This window comes from Lissotriton helveticus, chromosome 1_1, assembly GCF_964261635.1.
Source record: "Lissotriton helveticus chromosome 1_1, aLisHel1.1, whole genome shotgun sequence".
Classification (NCBI taxonomy): Eukaryota; Metazoa; Chordata; class Amphibia; order Caudata; family Salamandridae; genus Lissotriton; species Lissotriton helveticus.
Genome location: NC_136057.1, coordinates 1,976,395,173 through 1,976,416,313, shown reverse-complemented (window position 1 = coordinate 1,976,416,313; position 21,141 = coordinate 1,976,395,173). Strand labels below are relative to the sequence as shown.

Sequence of the window (21,141 nt, the reverse complement as noted above, 5' to 3'; positions counted from 1 at the left end):
GGCATCCAATTGAAAAAAGGACACATTTCCTACAGAAGGGACAAGGCAATCATTTAAGAAACAAGCATGAAATGTACAAAATGACCACGGACAATGTGCAAAATGATCTTGTATAAAAATATCAAAGAGAACGCTCTGGGCGGGAACCGAAACAATAACTGGAAGACACAAAAGGGAAGGATTTGCAGCTTTGAAAATGTACCTGCACGCCCCTGGCTACTATAATAACCAGCGGAATCGGCCGCATTGCAAAACAAAATTAAGATCCAACAAAAGATGAAATACAGCACTATGGGTTTTACTTAGGAAATAAGCTTAGAACATAAAATGAAATGGGTACAAGTCAGCTTATCAATATATATATATTTAAAAGAAACTAAGTGGTGCAAAGTATTAAAGAATGTGGAAAGTAATTAGAAGTAAATGTTTCACTGACCTCTTCATTTAGATTGCTAACCAAGAGTACAGTATAGACTCCATGTGTCATTCCACCCATACCAGCACGACCAGCAGCATGAGCTGCCGCAGCAGCATTCGGGATACCCATGGGACTTAGAGTTCCTGGAACAGCTGTAACTGGAAGCCCTAAATACAATATAACAGTCAATTAGGAGCGTTAGAATAATATGTATAATTTGAGATTGTGTGAGTAACAAAATTGCTCTCAACTCTGGCATACATTATACAATTACAGATGCACAAAAAACTGACTCGACCCTCTTCTAACAGACAGTGGAAATACTTCCTGCAAGTCACAGCACGCACAATCAAATGAATGTGTTTTGCAGGTAACTGGTATGCCTAACAAAGGTGGTGGAATGGTAAACTGTTTATTACTTGAAACGTTATCAGCCGCTGTTCAAATAAACTACGTGTTAACACGAAGCAAAAATGTACAAATGCTGTAATAAAAGGATTAACACTGTTTTACACCGTGCCTTCTAATAAAAAGTGATGGTGTTTGACAACTGTCATACCTGCTTTGATACATAGTTGCAGTCTGCCTTCTTTCTTGCTAGAGCGAATATGAAATACTTTATTGGTTTCCTACTTTAACAGGACACCACGCTCAGTGATCTGAGCATTACCTTTGTTATAAGAGTGCAGAATGTAAAGCTACACCTTTTCCACATACTATACCTCCAATTGTTAAGTGGTCTCAAATATTTTTCAAATCAAAAAAACAAAAAATAACCAGCTACTTTGTTAGGTGTCACGTTGGATAGTTAAGTTCTGTAAATTCACCTAAGGCCCGCCATAACGTTATCCAATTAAATAAAACATTTACCAGATTATATTGTAAAGATATCACAATTTTTCCAATCGCAATAAGAAACGAGTATGTATGGTAACTATTCTCCAAAGGTAAAAAATGAATGAATATACAAAGACATCTTCCAATGTTGCACAAAAATCCTACACTTGAACCTGGATTATAAACCTTTACAGTACTGAAAAAAAAATCCATATAAAAAAAATAACACATTAGCGTTAACCTAATTGGATGCTTTTTATTGGGGTATTGAGACTTCGGTTATTGGGCTGTACTCTGTAGGTATATTTTTCCGCTGGAGTTTAAGTGATGTGATATACTAGTACACTTTACCGGAATGTTCAAATGACTCAATGGGAACTTGAATCTCTCAGCGTAGCTGTGTTCAGCAGCAAAGGCTTACTCCAGAATGAAGGGGATTTTAGAAGGGCCAACTATCATTGCCAGTGCATTATTCTAGTAAATGAAAATTGCATTATTTTCATACACAAGTAAAAGAAAAAGCTATAAAAAAAAGGTAATATCACCTACCCGGTTCAGAATACATCACCAATCAGTATTCAATCCGGTGTGTGCTAGGAGCTCGAATTCTGACGACACTAGAACGTTGGCTAAGGTAATTCTACTGGGCTCGTTTCAAGTGAACGCTGGTATCTTCAACAGGACTCAAGACATAAGCATATTAAGAGTTGTTCCCCCGCACAAACTGGAGGGTAAGTGATGCAGGTATGGGCTGGGCTAATCTTGGTTACCATACTGGTACAAAGGCTCGAAGAACAGGTTCTATCCCATTAAACTGACCCAAAAATAACTAGGACCATACACAGCAAAATCACTGGAGTGATTGTTCGGTGAGGAATACAATCCACAACATCAATGAACTATAACCATGAGTTTAGTGCTCAGCTTTCCCATATGAACCGGTGATACACTTATTTTATTGTTCCTCGGGTATGCTTTTACATTCAGGACCTGTATCTGAAAATCCCTAGTTTTACTCAAACTTTTCTAGTACTGTGCACAGCGACAGGACCGAGGCCACAGGCAGGAGTCACTGGCCAAATCAGGGCCAAACAGTATTCAAACAGGGTAGGTCCAAACTGATGACCAATGTCACTATCCCCACAACTGCATTGGCTACAAATATGGTACTAACTGTTCTGGACCTCCTACAACCAAATTAATGAGATCCCACACAAAGCCTAATAACAGGTGACTACCTCCTGAATAAAGACTGATGGCCCCATATGTGCACATAAAGACTAGGGATGTTGCAGGCTAACACTCAAGGCAATAAAAGACGACAATGCATCACCTCAACCCATAGGACTCTCGACTTTGGATCACGCTTCCACCTATGGGACAGAGCTTCCCTAACCTCATGGATACTGGGCAATCTCAGTTTGTTAAAATGTCCTTACTCAGGTCTTTGACAGCCGGGCCAACTTGCGCAGTTATTACAATGGATCAAGTCACCTTCCATGGACAGGTAAGGTTCAGCTCCTGATGGGGAGGAACTCTCCTCTCCACAGTTCACAGAAGAAAATCAAATTTCCAGGATTCCCAACATAATGTCAGTCTGACGGGATAATGACAACTACATTATAGGTGAAACGTATGTGCGTTTCTTTTGCATATGTTGCCTTCACTACAAAAGTGTGCAGCTCTCTTCAATTATGAACTTGTTGAGGAATCCAGTAGTTGCACCCCTTTGATATTCAAGACAGGTATGTGGAATCAGAACGTCTGCACTATCAGAAGCTGGATAACTCCTTCAATCGTGAAGTAGGGCATCTTGCTGTAGCTGGCCGAATGTCAAGCTTCTGAGACAAAATTCCACATACAGCCAGTTCAGGTTTTTTTGTATTCAGTTTTTCGTTCAGATACAGCCTGGTTTTTATTCCAGTATGGTAGATGCCATAATAAGTTGGAAATTGAGTTTAGTCGAGTTTCACTATGAGCAGGTAAACCTGCCCTGGACAAAGAAATGGGCTTGAAACCACCAAACACATCGCTCATAAACATGTTTCAGCGAATGGAAAAGGGAAAAACATACATCTCTACTGGTATAGACACAATAGAGATAACCAGCACACACATGGCAAGAGCCAGTATGCAGTCTCCCTACAATGTAGAGATAAAAAGACCTGTTCTCATGCTATCCAATCAATTATTGGTCGCCTGTGGTCAAGCCACACTGGGACAGGCTGTAACGAAGGCAACTATAGCCAGATGGATTTGCTTCTGTTGTTCAATTTTGCCATGATAAAGCCAACAAACCTTTACCAAGAAAGGTCAAAGCGCATTCCACCAGGACTATGGCGGCTTCTATGGCATTTGCTGGTGTTACATTGGAAAACGTCTGTCGTGCTGCGACATGGAAGAATGTCCACACGTTCACAAAGCACTACAGTCTGCGTTGCAGGACGATGCAGTGGTGGGTCAAGCTGTTCAACATCTTCATTAAGGTTAGAATTATAATGTCTGATGTTGCATTTATTTATGTACAGATATAAATATGTTTCTATTATGTTAACAGTTGTTAATTGATGGATATTATTGCACAGTATGTTAATGTACTATCAGTACTTCATTTTAAAATGGATTTCTATACCGTGGTATTATTCTAACCGTCCCGGATGTGTTGGGGAGTATATACACTGTTGCTCACCGTCCGCAAATGACACTATTTAGCTTACTGCTTGCTATTCTGATTCAGGCGTGTGAATCTATGAAAGATACCCCAATACTGGATAAGAAAACTAGTTACTTACCTGTAACTACAGTTATCCAGTATTGGTATCTTTCACAGATTCACATGCACCCACCCTCCTCCCCGGAAGGACAGTTTTCCATTTGGGATACCCACTTCTCACTTGTGGTAAGAAAATCTGAGGAGAACTGCCTCTGCTGGGAAGCTTCTAGAGGGTGCTGGCAGCTGATTGGTTGGAACTATTTTGAGGTCTTTTCCTATAATGAGGTAGATAGTCTACTAAGTTTTGGGCCTTCTGGGCCTATTTTCTTTTAGCCTACTACTTTGCTTACTAACCACCACACCAGAATCGTACGGATCAGGCTGTGCCGCTTCACCCCTCCAGAGATCCAGTCTCTTCCATCCTGATCACCGTTGGGATCAGATGTTAATTCTAAAGTCAACGCGCCCATTCCTTCCCTGATTCACTCGGCAAACAGATCCACTCTGTCTTCCTGATCACTGTTGGGATCAGACGCTATTTCTACAGCTTATGAGCCTTCGCCTTCCCTGATTGACCCGGCTCACAGGCCAAGCCAAATTTTTGCTCTCCTCGCGGCCTCCATAGAATTGTTATCTACCCACCATTCTACAGCACTGTTCTTCATCCAACCCAGTCCTGAAGATGATCCCAATTCACGTGGATCGAAACGCCGTCGACCATTCAGCCTAATAAAAGGCGCTACCCACAATGTGGCCATTGTTACCAACAGCCTACCAACATCCAAAACAAGCTTTTAAATTCATCTGAAGCCACATTGTTTCGTATAAATCACTTTATATATTCAACACTAATCACTACTGCGCCGTTTACGCTGATCACTTTGTCACTTGCGTCGCCACCTTGCTCACCATATGCACCTTTCACGCACCATGTACAATTGGGGTTGTATTACTTGTGTATCTACAGTGCTGCTACTACTGTAATTCACCTTGTTTTCCTAGATAAACATGATGCCTCTGGCACATTCTACATATGTATTGAGTCTCCTTATTTCTTCGCTGATAATGTTTTCCACATATCCTCTGTGGTTTATACAAAACTTCTTACTAAGCCACTGCTTTTGTATATATATATTTTTACCGTGGGACTCCCACCTCTGCGACGGGGAATGATTCAGGCATGTGAATCTATGAAAGATACCCCAATACTGGATAAAACAAGAAATATTAGGTGTAATGGTTTACCAATATTTGGCAAAGGGGCAACAGATTTCGTGATCGAACGACATGGATCTATGAAAATGTCATGGGGGACGTTTATGCAACGGAGTATAGGTGAACATGCATGGAACTGCTGTTACTGTGTAGCTTACAACAGAAGGGGGATCCAAGCAAGATTGTTACCTGTGACCAAATGAACACTTACAGTAACAGTGCAGTGTTAAATCTACATGCACAAAACAAGCGATGTTCAGTAAAGAAATTAAAACATACATACCTAAAAGCGACGTTTCTTTGGCAAAAGCTGCAGCAATAGCTGGATCCAACGATGGCTGTCCATCTCCAGATGGTAGGTCAGGGCGAGTGTAGTCCCTACTTTTGTCATTATTGTATTTCACATTTAAATTGACCAATTTAGAAAAATCAATCCTCAAAGTACAGCAGGCATTATATATATTTTGTCCATCCAAGGCCTGAAAAGATTTAAAATGTTGACTTACACAGATGGTTAAGCCTTTGAAAAAGTAAGACTAATTCATGCTTCACCTTTTTTTCCCCAAAGACAACAGTAGCCAATATAAAGATTCATAGGACACAAAAGTATCTCCTTTCAGCTCATGGAATGATGACACCACCATATCAGGGTCCCAACCAGCCCACCCATTCCCCTCCCTATTACTCCTCCCTCCTGGCCCTCTTTCACAGTCTCCCCTTCTATTCCTCCTCCAAAAACTGAAATTATTCTTTTTTTCCCCTAAAAACAACCAGCTCCCCTTTCAGAATTGGATCTCTGACCTTAATGCCCTCAACTGCTCCTGATCTTTGTCCTCCTCAGTCAAATCACTAGGGATCTCCCTTGCCAACCTCCTAACCCTCAAGGTACACATCAACAATTCTGCCAAAGGAGCACTCTTCACTCTCCGCCACCTTAAGAAAATCAAGCCCTTCATCCCTATCGATGATTTCAAACTAGCAGTCCAATCCCTTGTTCTTTCTCGCATCGACTATGGCAATGCCATTCTCACCGGAATTCCCAAGATCCACCTAGCACCTCTTAAATCTGTGCTTTACCTTGCAGCTAGGCTTACCTCAGACTGCAAGCGATTCGACCACATCTCCCCTGCCCTTAAAACCCTTAAATGGCTCCCCATTGAAGGTAGGTCCACTTACAAAACAGCCTGCATTACACACAAAATTCTCCATCAGAACACACCGACCTACCTCGCTAACAAACTCACTAAAGCTGGTTGCTCCCGTTCCGTGAGAAGTACTAACACCTCCTTCTTATCCCCCCACTTCTAAAAAAGAAAACCACCCAGTCACGATCCTTTTCCGGCAACGCGCCTTGCATTTGGAATGCCCTTCCAACTGACCTTCGCTGCAACCCTTCCTACTCGAGCTTCAAAAAAGAACTCAAACTACATCTCCTCAATAAATATTGGGGACCCTAATCCCTATCTGTTCTCTTCCACTGGCCACATCTGTCCGACCCTAGATGCACCCGCCCTCCCTTTTTCTGCCTTACTCGCCCTTCCTCCTCGTCACTTCCCCCTCCCTGTTTACCACCTTCACTCCTCCTTGCACCCCCCCTTCCCTTGTCCACCCTCAACCCTCATCCCCTCCAACCCACCCCCCCCCACCTCTGCCCCTCCCGCTCTCTTCCTTACCAACCTAACGGACCACTAACCTCCCTATCCTGACTCTGCAATTTTCCGACTCTTTTCAATTTGTGCCTTATGATATTATCACATCTTTCACATTTTGGTGTGCTTATTTCCCATATTGATCATTGTGAAATCTGTTCAGGCGGAGACTTTTATGTTGTTTATATACATTGATGCTATGTATGTCCCCTGTCTTATTGACCTTCTGGTCTCAAAAATGTAAAGCGCTCTGATACCCCTGGGTCCAGCCAGCGCTATATAAAACCTAAAATAAATAAATAAAAATAGGATGATTGTTAAGGAGTCAAAGGAGACACCAAGGGTATGACTAGCCAAATCACCTTCCGTACACATTTCAAGTGCCAGCCACTAATCCATTTAAAAGTGTGCGTGGCAAAGGAGTGCGTCCATTCAGGACAACAAGTTTTGTTTTATAAAATAGTTATGTGCATAGCATACATGTTCTTCAACAGTGTCATCCTTTCTAACGTTTAACACTTAATAGTGGAGTTTAAGAAAGTTTCCCGCCCAGATTTATTTACCTGTTAGATTTGCATTCAGGACCCACCTGGAAAGATTTATATGACTTGGCCTTAATATTCAAATGTTTCTCCAACAAGGACAAATGTTATGTGATGGGACTGTACTTCAAACCATAAATGTTTGCTTGCACTCCGCTAATTTGTCTCGCAGGACCTTAATGGCGATAGATTTTTTACCCTTTTACTAATGTATGACACCTTCCTTTTAATTCTATTTTGAGTCGGATAATGTAAGAAAAGCACTTTATAGTTTGGTTCTGTTTTAATGACTTGTTTTAGGGCATCAAATTCAAATAATACAAGGAACCATACGCATATAAGAAGTACATGTCAAGGAAGCTCACAAAAAGAATAAATAATGAAGGGCTTACTCGCTTTTGGATGTACCCTTCTACATACCAGAATATCCAAGTACAATAATGAGTCTGGAAAATCCTTCCAGCAAAAACTCATGCACGCCAAGAAGTGGTGCCATGTGGCCCAGCAGCAATCTCGCACCGCCCCGACGTCACAAAGTAGGCTGCAGGTAGACACACACCCTAATGTCACATTTTCAATCTTTCAATTCTCACACCCTCAGAAGTTCATCAGTGTAAACAATTTCTAGGCGACTGTGTGCCGAAATCTAACTTAGGACTTCTTACTGTATACAGATGTCCACTCCATAGAATGGGGAGAGGGTGTAGGAGAGTAGGGTCTGCTTCCTATGGTCACTCCCACTTTTCGAGTTAGATTTGGCTGTGGGCCTGCTAATCAGACCCACAGCCCAGATGCACTCTCTAAATTCACACCATGTACTCTAGGTACATCCACAATTGGGAATTGGTTCACCTTATCAGCCCCTGTAGAAGTGTACCCTAGGTACTCAGGGCATAGGTGTAACCAAGGCCTACCAGGGGCTGCAGCATGTAGTATGCCACCCCTGGCTGGCCACTCAAACTGACACAACTGGCTGATCACTCAGCTGGGGCAAGGTCGTGTAATCACCCCTTGCTTAGGTATAGTATTCCTATATCTACCCTTAAATATAGACACACAGTAACCTATACGTCACTCCTATGGCAGGCCTTAACAATCCTGGAGGCAGAGTGCTTGGTTATGTGTGGGATGGTGCTCTAGCATGAGCTGAGCCTGTCTGCAGCTTTCGGAACCATGTCCTTATAGCTGTTCTATGAAATCGCCATAACATATACTCTTAAGTGCATTATAATCCTCGCGGTTGTATGCTAACTTTGGTTTGGCTTTATCTAAACATGTTGTGTACGGTGTCATACGCTTTGGAATACTACCCCCTCGCCAATTCTGGCGACGGGGTTAGCATTCCACCCTTCTAGAGGGGGAAGACATGTTGCGGACTATCCCGGTTAAAGTTAACCAGAGCCCCAGCGTCACAAGATGGACGCTGCTGCCACAGACACAAGTCTGACCTCCTGCTGCGAGTCCTTCCAGTCACTGAGGTTTGGACAATAGGTTTCCTGCCTGGAGTGGTGCGAGCACCACCCCAGACCGGACTTTGTGTATTGGGACAGGGAGGGCTGAATAGAATGAGACACTGCCTGGGGGACCGTAGGTGCTCCATGCATGGTCCAGTTCAAACCGGTGCTGGGGCACTCCAGCCCCAGCGCGAAACTGGACAAAGGAGAGGGGGTGTAACCACCCCCCTTCCTGGTCCCACCCATAGGAGGGACCTAGAAAGTAATCCAGCCACTTTTAGTTGTATAAAGGTAGGAACTGAACCCCAGGACTTTAGATTAATCCTGGAATCGACTTGAAACGAAACTCTGGACCATTCGACATTCACCCGAGCTGAAGACTGAAGAATCTCCCTTGTGGCCAAGGAGTGACCACCCTGGGCAACCAGGCACCATCCAGCAACTCGACTGCTTACTTTGTCCCCGTTCCCGCCAGAACCCGAGCACAGAGCCTGACAAGACCTCGACTCCCGGACCTCTCTGACCCCACTGCACAACTCCAGCACAGCTGAGCCCCGTGGAAGGCGTCGGAACCCGTGGAACCAGGTACCTTGGAAAGTCTTCAACTTGCTAACAGCGCAGCTCCTGAGGCATCCTCGAAGCTGTGCCCTGGGGACTGAGACACCCCAACACCGAGCTCCACCTGCACCGAAGACCAGCCCTCCACGAGATCTGCGTGGGGCCCTTCTCCTTGTGTTCTGCTCGACGCGTTATCCCGGTTGCTGGCCAGTTGGCTAGTAACCCTGTGACAACGATCCTTTTGAAAATCCATCGCTGGTCTGGTTGCTCCAGACTGGCCCTAGCTTCCCTGAAGAGGTGAAGTACCTCAGACCCTCCTGGTCTGCACCAGAAGCCTTTTCTGTATCCTGCGTGGGTTGCTTTTGCTTAGGCTTGTTGGCTCCGATCTTGAAGTCGACCCCTCCATCTGCGAGAACCTTCGTGGGACAGCTCCTCTCCAGCACCTGGTCGTCCTAGACGACTCCTGGTTCGCGTGGCTGCAAAGACAAGACCGCAAAAAAAAAAACAAAGACAGCACCTGATTGCTCCTAGACAACGTCTGGTTCCCTCCTGGTTCCACCCGGTCACTGGCTAGTGACCTAGACTCTGTCCCCTCTGCTTTCAGGTCTTCAACTCCGATCCACCCGGACATCTTCCGCCTGGTTGCCTGCAGCATCTTCTTCCAAGGCTCCATAGGAATCAACGAGAAAACCCGACACACTGACACCTATGCACCAGCAGCCCGTGGGTGAGGTAACGCGAGTACTTCGGTGCTCCTGTAGGGATTGACTATCCTAGTGTCTAGTTTTGTTAGCTGTATCTTCCTATTTAGACCGGAAGTGTCCTAAATCTTCATTACTTACCTTTTAAGTTCCCATTGACTTTCTATTGTCTCTAACGTGAGTGTACTGTCCCTGCACGCGCCGCCTGTGGGCCTCCTACTCCTAAACTAAGGTTCAGATAGTGTAGCCCCAGCGTTTGGCATGAGAGGAGGAGGAGGAGGAGGAGGAGGAGAAGGAGGAGGCCACGCCAAGAAGCTCTGAATGGGCGAGTCCGCAGGGGTGTGGAACAAAAGAGCACCATCGAAATGAAGGTCCAGCAGTTCCTGAACGTTCTCCAGCAACATACTGTCCCGGAGCCAGGCATGGCGACGAAGTGCAACCGAAGAAGCCATGGCAAGACCAAGCACCTGCGCGATGTCCAGTGCGGAGCGGAGAATAAACGCCGCCAGCTCCTGGCCATCCAACACATGGTGCCTCAATCGACACAGGCACCATCCTCAGAAGCAGCAGACATCAGGGACTCTGCGAGTCCCACAAGCAAGAAATGGCCCTAGCCAAAACACACAGCGTGTTAAGAGCCCGTAGAGCTGCATTGATTAAGGCGAATATATTGCGCCCCCAGGAGTATAGCCAGCTGGCTTCCCGTGATTGGTAGTGGGAGAGGGGGGACCTCTGGTAGAGGGGTGGAGGGAAAGACACCGGATCACGCCGGTCCGGATGGTGGCCGTCCCCTGGTGGGTCGGCCCCAAGTCCCCTAAAGAGAAGAAGGGAGCGAACCCTCGAAGGGGAGCAGCAGCTCCCTGCCACCAGAGCCCTGATGGGGAACCTCCAGAAGATGATCCGCAGGGAAATGGGCAGCTGGATCACCCATGCGCAAAATTCCCACCACCGTGGAAACAGCACGAGTAAAGGCCGCACCTGCCTCCGTAGGGCCCCGCGGTGGGGAAAGCAGCTCCTCAGTAGGCGACAGATGTAAGCTAAGGCAACCGTCCCCCAAGCCAACCGGAGAAAGGAAGGGCCAGGTCCGGAAAGGAGCAAGAGGGACAGAGGAGTGGGGGACCTGCAGGGCCTTCGGCGAAGACCGCAGCGAGGAGCCATCCTTAGACGATGTCAGGGAAAAAGTCACGACGCGTCGGCCCATCTCCGGTGAGGAGGACACCAACAAGCGTCGAACCTCTGCAGAGGAGGCGTCTGACAACAAGTTAACGACCCGACCCTGGCCTGGCGTCGTAGAGTCCGCAATCTGAGGCAGGACATAGTCGTCAAGACGCCAGGGGAGATGCCGGAACGACGTCCACCACAGTGCTCGGCTCAGGAGACCAGTGTTGGGCCCGGAGACGGGTCGGCGAGGGAATTGCGCCGACCCGACCGCCAAGGCAGCCGCCTGCTTAGAGGGGCGAGAGGGACCGGGGAAGGGACAAGGGGTCCGCCGCCAACCTCAGCCTGTGACCGGACGAGAAGGGCCCTCTGCCAGCCCCTGCGGTGCCGCCAGGGCAAGCAGCCGCCGGCGGCGGTGTCGCCTAGGACAAGGCCATGCCTGCCCCGAGGACCAAGTGGGACTCGGGGGTGCGGCCAGAGTCCCGGCGACCTACCACAACCCCACAGGGACTCCCGCTGGAGTTCGCGGCAAAGCAGAGGCACGTGGTCCGAAGGAGGGAACCCCAAAGGGCCGCACCACAATGGCACCACATCCTCCAAGCCTGGATCCAAACCTGTCGGCGCCGGGTCCTGAGCCGCCGCGGAGGGCTCAGCACACTGCAAGGGATCCGCGGACGTCACAGGAGGGGGAAGGAGGAGGGGGAAGGAGGAGGAGGAGGAGGAGGAGGAGGAGAAGCCAGCGAGGCCTGCAAAGCTGCTGCATATGTCTCCATATGGGCTCTAGTCGCCCCCACACAGGGAAATGGCGGATAGGGGACGAAACGTCGGCCGCACCACCCGTGGAGAGCCCGCACCCCCAACAGGACGGGAACCAGGCCTCAGGGAGAAACTGCAACACTTACCAACAGGTGGGCAACGCTCTTGCGACCTGGGGAAAGACTATATCGAAGACAGAGCCCGGTTCCGACGCCGACCTGGACATGCGAGCTGAGAGAAGTTTCATACGGCGCTCCCGCCGGGACTTCTGTTTCATCCGCTAGCACGCCTCACAATCAGTGAAGGCGTGGTGCACCCCCAAACACCACGTGCAGATGGGGGTGAGGATCAGTCACCGACATCTGGCAAGCACATCTTAAAGCCCAAAGGCATTCCCACACACAACGCAATAAGCAAAAGGGAAAGGCCTGACCAGGCCCGGAGCACGATCCGGATCTGCGGTGCACGTGGAAAAGGAAAAAGGGACGTAGGCGCGCTGGGGTGGTACTTATGTCGTGTGATGCCGCCCCACACCCCCCCCACCCCACACCCACCCACCCCCCCACACCCCCACACCCCCCACACCCCCCCCACACCCCCCCCCTCACATCCCCACCCCCCCCCCCCCACCCCCCCCGGCGCGCAGGGATGCTGTGGCAAAAGAAATTCCGGATCCAGTCGCACACCTGGGGATAATTCTACGTTAAGGAATCTGCAGCTAGTAGTCTCTGATGATAACACACAAGTAAGGCGCATATATGTGCTTCCACTTTGTCACCTGTGGGTCAGCATGGAACGAATAGTTTCTTACCTGTCGGTGTAGTTTTGCAGCTTGAAGATCTTTCTGGATTTTTTTCGTAGCCCAGGTGGGCGTCGACGTCCCACCATTTGGTGTACCTTCGGTGACGTCGGCGTGCTTCAGGCGGAAGCTACCACCCTTGGGCGCCATCTTCGGATTCTTTTTTCTGTCTCTTTCTTTTCTGCGTTTGTAGTGAATCCATGGCTATGTTTGTTAATCGTTTTTTCAACGTAATTCTATTCACGAATCTTTTCACGTATCTTGTAAGCTTCAACTTGCTTTCTTTTCTATGCGTTTCCACCTTCTCCAACCTCATCTTTCTGGCGGAGGCGGGTGGGTTCGCTAGTGAATCCAGAAAGATCTTCAAGCTGCAAAACTACACTGACAGGTAAGAAACTATTCGTTTTGCAGCGTGAATCTTTCTGGATTCACTATGCTGTGCATAGATTTTGTAGCGGTTTTCGTTACTTTTGTGGCGGTTGGGTGGAAGAGGAGCGTTGGTTGTTGAATATATGTTGAAGCACCTTTTGTCCTACTTGTGCTTCTTTGTTCATTTGTACATCCACGCAATAGTGCTTAGTGAACGTGTGCACAAGCCAGGCATATGTCCTGAATTGGTGTGTTGGCCAGAAAGGCAATTGTTGCTCCTTTCTTCCTGGTGGAGTGGCCCCACCTCCTGAATAGTCTCTGTTTCCTGAATATTGAGGGCTAGCAACACTGTTTTCAATTCCAGGTAATTGATGTGTCTGACTGCATCTGTAGGGCTCCACAGACCTCTCACTTTGAGCCTGTTCATGTGTGCGCCCCATCCCTTCTGGGATGCGTCTGTGGTGATGGTCACTGTTGGGTCCGGTGGTGTTAGAGGTTTCCCTACTGTTATTCTTTCCTTGGTCCACCACCTTATTTCTTCCTGCACCCTGTGCGTTACAACCACTAGATCCTCCCAACTTCCTGTAGCTTGTGACCATTGCTGTTGCAGCCACTCTTGGAGTGGTCTCATTTGTAGGCGTATATTGGGCACCAGGTGTATGCATGACGCCATCATCCCCAAGATCTTGCTCACAGTCCTCACTGTCAGAGCTCGCCCCTTCTGGTAGTGACGTTTCTCCCTCGGTAGGCTGAGTGTTCTCTTTTCACTGGGTAACACCCTGCATTGGACAGTGTCGATTTGAGCTCCTAGGAAGATTTTCACTTGCTCTGGTTCCATCGAGCATTTTCCCCAGTGTATGGAGAATCCCAGGCTTGCTAGCGTTCTTGTGACCTTTTCCGCATGATCTTTGCATGTCCTGTAAGAGCTTGCCTTTACGAGCCAGTCGTCGAGGTAGGGGTACACGTGTATCCCCTTCCTTCTTACATGTGCGGCCACTGCCGCGAGGCATTTGGTGAACACCCTTGGTGCGGACTTTAGGCCGAATGCCAGGGTCGTGAATTGGTAATGATCCTTGTTCACTGTGAATCTTAGCATGTGCTTGTGCTGCCTGTTCATGGGGATGTGCAGGTACGCATCTTTGAGGTCTATGGTGGACAAGAAGTCCCCGGCCTTTATCTGCGGGATGACCTCTTGTAGGGACGTCATCTTGAATTTTTGAGTCTTTACGCATTTGTTTAGGAACCGTAGGTCCAGGATGGGTCTTAGGCTTTCGTCCACTTTTGGCACCAGGAAGTAGTTTGAGTATACTCCCTTGTTCCGTTCTTTGAATGGGACCTGTTCGATGGCCGCTTTGAGGAGGAGTTCTTGAGCTTCCTCTTGGAGTAATCACAGCTCTCTTTCCGAGTGCTCTCTTTTCTTTGGCTTTCTGTTTGGTGGTCTCCTTTCCAACTCTATGCAGTATCCGAACTGCTGAGTATCCACTTGTCTGTGGTCATTTTTCTCCACTCCTGGAGAAAAAATCTCAATCTTCGTCCTACTGGCGTCACATGTTCCTTTGTGTCTTGTCCGTGTAGCCCTCTCCTTTTTGTTTTCCCGTGCTCCTCCCCCGGAGGGTTCGAGTGGGAGAGCACCCTTTTCCGTGTGAAGTCACTTAGAGGGGGGTTGTTCACCGCCTCTCCTTCTCTGGCCCCGTCCATTTCCTCTTGACCGAAAGGACTGGCCCCTGCTCTGATAGTTCCAGCTTTGCCTCTGCTGGCCCTGGTAGCCTTGGTTGTCACTCTGTTGCCCCTGGTGGAAACTCTGGTGTGAATCTCCTCGCCGACTTCCACCTCTGCCGTTCGGCCTCCGTGTAGGAGTGCCCCTTCTCATCCCCCTGAATTGCAGGGCCCCCATGGACCTTGCCGTCTCGTTGTCCTTCTTCAGTTGGGTGAGCTTCTCATCAACTGGGGCTCCGAACAGTGTTTCACCGTTGAAGGGTGTGCTCAGGATGTTGTTCTGAACCTCAGCCTTGAAGCCTGAGATCCTGAGCCAGGCTTGCCTTCTCTCTGAGATGCCTATAGCCATCAGTCTGCTGGATGTTTCTGCCCCATCCAAGGCTGTCTTCAGGCACGAGTTCGCGATGCTTCTCCCCTCTTCCACAAGGTGTGATGCACTCTCACGGTATTGTTCCGGGAGGTGCTTGAGCAATTGGCCCATCTCATCCCAATGCTGGTATTGATGTCTATTCAGGACGGCGTTGGAGTTCGCCATCTGCCAGTGCGTTGCGGCGTTCCTCTCTATTTTCCTGCCAGTTAGATCGAATAGTTTCTTACCTGTCGGTGTAGTTTTGCAGCTTGAAGATCTTTCTGGAATCACTATGCTGTGCATATTACGCAATCTGATGGTTGGGTCCGGAATCGTAGTCTTTTTTCTCTTTTTTTTTGTCGTAGCCCAGGTGGGCGTCGACGTCCCACCATTTGGTGTACCTTCGGTGACGTCGGCGTGCTTCCGGCGGAAGCTACCACCCTTGGGCGCCATCTTCGGATTTTTTTTTTCTGTCTTTTTTCTTTTCTGTCTTTGTAGTGAATCCATGGCTATGTTTGTTAATCGTTTTTTCAACGTAATTCTTTTCACGTATCTTTTCACGTATCTTGTAAGCTTCAACTTGCTTTCCTTTCTATGTGTTTCCACCTTCTCCAGCCTCATCTTTCTGGCGTAGGCGGGTGGGTTCGCTAGTGAATCCAGAAAGATCTTTAAGCTGCAAAACTAAACCGACAGGTAAGAAACTATTCGTTTTGCAGCGTGAATCTTTCTGGATTCACTATGCTGTGCATAGATTTTGTAGCGGTTTTCGTTACTTTTGTGGCAGTTGGGTGGAAGATGAGCGTTGGTTGTTGAATATATGTTGAAGCACCTTTTGTCCTACTTGTGCTTCTTTGTTCATTTGTACATCCACGCAATAGTGCTTAGTGAAAGTGTGCACTGAAGCCCATGTTGCCGCCAGGCATATGTCCTGAATTGGTGTGTTGGCCAGAAAGGCAATTGTTGCTCCTTTCTTCCTGGTGGAATGGGCCTGTGCCCCTCCTGTTAGCTCCTGGCCAGCTTGTTTGTGGCAGAATTGTATTGTCTGTGCGATCCATCGCGCTATGGTATTTTTAGTCACTGGTTTGCCCATGTAACTGTTTTCGAAGGATACGAAGAACTATTTTGTTTTCCTGTGTTCCTTCGTCCTTTCAATGTAGTGCATCACAGCCCTTCTTGCGTCTAGGGTGTGGAGCAACCTCTCAGCGCTTGTAGTGGGGTTTTGGAAGAAGCTAGGGATCTGAATACTCTGATTCATGTGGAACCTTGACACCACCTTTGGCATGAAGTGTGGGTCTGTTAACCCTGTCACTGTATCTGGATGTAGGGTTCCTGCAGTGTGAGCGCCTGCAGTTCGCTCACCCTTCGTAGCGAGGTAATTGCTACCAGAAAGGCAGTCTTCATCGTCAGCATTTGCAGTGATGCTTTGTGGATGGGTTCGAAAGGTGCTTTCATGAACTCTGTCAGTACCACATTTAGGTTCCAGGCCGGTGGCGGCATTCTCTTTGGTGGCGCTATTCTTTTAGCCCCTTCTAGGAATCTTTTTACGACTTGGAATGTAAAGAAGCTTCTCCCTGTTTCTCTTGTGTATGCCACAATCGCTGCCAGGTGCACCCTCAGCGAAGATGAGCTTAGCTTAGCCTTAATTAGGTGCGTGATGTACCTTAGCACCGTGGATTCCTTGGTCAGTTTCATATGGAGTTTTTTCTTGCAACACCATTGAGTGAATCTTTTCCATTTCTCCCCATAGCACTTGCGTGTGCTGGGCCTTCTTGCCTCTCGCAGCACCCGCAGGGTGCTCTCTGGTAGTTTTAGGTGTGCGAACTCTAAGTCCTCAGGAGCCAGGCAGAGCGGTTGAGGCTCTCCGGCCCTGGGTGTAGAACTTCTCCGTTTTCCATGGAGAGTAGGTCTCTTCTTTTTGAGAACTTGTGGGGTGGCCCCTGCGCCATCTCCATTATCTGAGAATACCAGGTCTGTCTGGCCCATTGTGGTGCCACAAGGATGAGCGTCATATTGCTCTTCATGCATTTGTCGAGTACCCTGGGGATCAGTGGTATCGAGGGAAAAGCGTAGGCAAATGTTTTTGACCAGCTTATCCATAGGGAATTCCCCTGCTTCTGGTTGCCTTGATGCAAAGTATTGGCATTTTGCATTCCGGTGTGTTGCAAACAGGTCTATTGTTGGCGTGCCCCATTTCCTGAATAGTCTCCGTTTCCTGGCTGTTGAGTTCCCACTCGTGGGACGCTGAAGTCTGCCTACTGAGCCAGTCCGCTTCTACATTGTCCTTCCCTGGCAGGTGTATGGCTAGCAGGTCTATTTTTAGAGGTATAGCCCATTTCCAGATTTCCTGTGCCAAGCTTGACAGAGGGAACGATTGAGTTCCCCCCTGTTTATGTAAAACATCGTTGTGGTGTTGTCCGTTTGTATTAGCACCTTCTGGTTGTACAGGTGTTTCTGAAACGCCTTGAGGGCTAGCAACACAGTTTTCAGTTCCAGGCAATTGATGTGTCTGACTGCATCTGTAGGGCTCCACAGACCCCTCACTCTGAGCCTGTTCATGTGTGCGCCCCACCCCTTCTGGGATGCGTCTGTGGTGATGGTCACTGTTGGGTCCGGTGGTGTTAGAGGTTTCCCTTCTGTTATTCTCTCCTTGGTCCACCACCTTTCTCTTCCTGCACCCTGTACGTTACAACCACTAGATCCTCCCAACTTCCTGTAGCTTGTGACCATTGCTGTTGCAGCCACTCTTGGAGTGGTCTCATTTGTAGGCGTACATTGGGGACCAGGTGTATGCATGACGCCATCATCCCCAAGATCTTGCTCACAAGTCCTCACTGTCAGAGCTCGCCCCTTCTGGTAGTGACGTTTCTCCCTCAGTAGGCTGAGTGTTCTCTTTTCGCTGGGTAACACCCTGCATTGGATGGTGTTGATCTGGGCTCCCAGGAAGATCTTCACTTGCTCTGGTTCCATCGAGCATTTGCCCCAGTGTATGGAGAACCCCAGGCTTGCTAGCGTTCTGGTCACCTGTTCTGCATGATCTTTGCATGCCTTGTAAGAGCTTGCCTTTACGAGCCAGTCGTCGAGGTAGGGGTACACGTGTACCCCCCTCCTTCTTAGATGAGCGGCCACCGCCGCGAGGCTTTGGTGAACACCCTTGGTGCGGACTTTAGTCCGAAAGCCAGGGTCGTGAATTGATAGTGATCCTTGTTCACTGTGAATCTTAGCATGTGCTTGTGCTGCCTGTTCATGGGGATGTGCAGGTACGCATCTTTTAGGTCTATTGTGGACAAAAAGTCCCCTGCCTTTATCTGTGGGATGACCTCTTGTAGGGACGTCATTTTGAATTTTTGAGTTTAAATGTATTTGTTTAGGAACCGTAGGTCCAGGATGGGTCTTAGACTTTCGTCCACTTTTGGCACCAGGAAGTAGTTCGAGTACACTCCCTTGTTCCGTTCTTTGAAAGGAACCCGTTCGATGGCCGCTTTGAGGAGGAGTTCTTGAGCTTCCTCTTGCAGTAATTTCAGCTCTCTTCCCAAGTGCTCTTTTCTTTGGTTTTCTGTTTGGTGGTCTCTTTTCCAACTCTATGCAGTATCCGAACTGCATAATGTTGAGTATCCACTTGTCTGTTATTTTTTGCCACTCCTGGCGAAAAAATCTCAATCTTCCTCCTACCGGCGTCACATGTTCCTTTGTGTCTTGTCCGTGTAGCCCTCTCCTGTTTGTTTTCCCGTGCTCCTCCCCCGGAGGGTTCGAGTGGGAGAGCACCTTCTTCCGTGTGAAGTCACTTAGAGGGGGGTTGTTCACCGCCTCTCCTTCTCTGGCCCCGTCCATTTCCTCTTGACCGAAAGGACTGGCCCCTGCTCTGATAGTTCCAGCTTTGCCTCTGCTGGCCCTGGTAGCCTTGGTTGTCACTCTGTTGCCCCTGGTGGAAACTCTGGTGTGAATCTCCTCGCCGACTTCCACCTCTGCCGTTCGGCCTCCGTGTAGGAGTGCCCCTCCTCATCCCCCTGAATTGCAGGGCCCCCATGGACCTTGCCGTCTCGTTGTCCTTCAGTTGGGTGCGCTTTTCATCAACTGGGGCTCCGAACAGTGTTTCACCGTTGAAAGGTGTGTTCAGGATGTTGTTCTGCACCTCAGCCTTGAAGCCGGAGATCCTGAGCCAGGCTTGCCTTCTCTCTGTGATGCCTATAGCCATCAGTCTGCTGGATGTTTCTGCCCCATCCAAGGCGGTCTTTAGGCACGAGTTGGCAATGCTTTTCCCCTCTTCCACAAGGTGTGATGCCCGTTCACGGTATTGTTCCGGGAGGTGCTTGAGCAATTGGCCCATCTCATCCCAATGCTGGTATTGATGTCTATTCAGGAGGCCGTTGGAGTTCGCCATCCGCCAGTGCGTTGCGGCGTTCCTCTCAATTTTCCTGCCAGTTAGGTCCATCCTCCTGCTTTCCTTGTCAGGTGGAGGTCCAGATGTTGTTGGGACGTTTGCCCTTTTCCATGGCTGTTGCAGCGATTATTGAATCTGCTGTGATGGATCCCTTGATGTAAGCTGGGTCTTGGGAGGAGAATTTGTATTTCTTCTCTGTCCTCGGCGTTACTGATCTGCATGTAGCCGGGTCCTTGAAGGCTTCCTTTCCCTGGTCTGTGATACTCTTGAGCATGGGAAAGAAACTGGCCTCTTGTCTGTATGGGGAGCAATGTCTCTAGCAGGAAGTCAACTTTTGGCTTCTCCTCTTCCAGCTTGACTCCATAAGCTGCTGCCGCCTTCCTGACCACCTCATTGTATGCCCCAATGTCATCAGGTGGCGAAGGCCTCGAGGGGTATGTCTCCACAGCCTCCTCCGGGTTTTCGGCCTCGATGTCTGCCATTCCTGGTCTTGGGCCGTCGAGGAACCTGAGCCATAGCTTGACTGCTGCTCCCCGTAATCCCCTTCTGTGTAGTAGAGTTCTACTTCCTCTTCGTGCTCCGAGGGGTCCGGAGTTTTCGGCGTCTCTTCGACGTCGAACTCCTCGTGCTCCTGTACCTCAGCGACGGCCATTGCTGGCTTCGAGGGGATCCTGTAACTTCTCGTCTTTTCATCGAAGTCCTTCTTTCTCTGAAGGATGTTCTCCATTTCGGCCTCGAGCCTTCTTTTCTCTCTCTGCATCTCTGCGGCCTGCTCGTCGTCGAGCGTTTTGGCTGCTCTTTTCGACGGCGTCGACGTCGAAACTTTCTTCGGCTCCTTTTCCTTCGAAGTCGAAGACCCTTTTTCAGGGGCTTGCTTCGGCGACCTTTGCTTTTCGCTGGGCTTCGGCCTCCGGGAGTCCTTCTCGAAGGATCCGCTGGGCTCTTTTTCGGAGGATGCAGCTTTGGTCGTCGAAGTTTTCAGCGCCGGTGCTCCTTTCGAGGCTCTGGGCTCTGACTTTCGAGAGTCTGCCTCTGGCTTTCGAGGCCCTGTGGAGTTTTCGGGGTCGTAGACTCTCCTACCTTGTCAGGCGTTTTCTTATCGGTCTCTGCGACCGTGAAGTCATCTGGGACTTCGGCGATGTTGTCCTCGTCGTCGGTGGAGAGGCCCAATTCATAAAGCGTCGGGGCTTGGCCCTTGCCCTGCATCGTGTGGTGAGCTGTCCTCTGTCTCTCTCGAACTCGGAGTGTATTCGGCTTGAAGACGGAGCAGGCGTTGCAGTCTCTGCTCTCGTGGTCGATTGGCAGGCAGAGATTGCAGACCGGGTGCTGGTCCTTCTGCGCGAACTTGTGGTGGCAGTTCTTGCAGAATTTAAAGGGTGTCTTGTACATCCCTGCGCTCAGGGGGCCCCCTGTGTGCGCATTCCTCCAAGGACGTCGAAGATCGAGGTTCTTCCCTTTCTTCGTCGTCTCTTCTCTGATGGTCCTCTTCTCCCGATCTTCTCAGGTCATTACAGTCAAAGATTTGCTGT

At 48.8% G+C, this 21,141-nt stretch overlaps 1 protein-coding gene across 3 annotated transcripts in view; it reads right to left on the bottom strand.

Annotated features, from left to right (window-relative positions):
- Positions 1 to 21,141, bottom strand: part of PTBP2 (polypyrimidine tract binding protein 2) — a 208,398-nt gene that overhangs the window by 69,710 nt on the left and 117,547 nt on the right. For all 3 annotated transcript variants that reach the window (XM_078644197.1, XM_078644178.1, XM_078644188.1), the window contains 2 exons: positions 5,467 to 5,662; positions 437 to 585 (listed from right to left, as the gene is read on the bottom strand). In XM_078644197.1, coding sequence (XP_078500323.1) covers positions 437 to 585; positions 5,467 to 5,662 — 345 coding nt within the window. The remainder of the gene's footprint in view (positions 1 to 436; positions 586 to 5,466; positions 5,663 to 21,141) is intronic.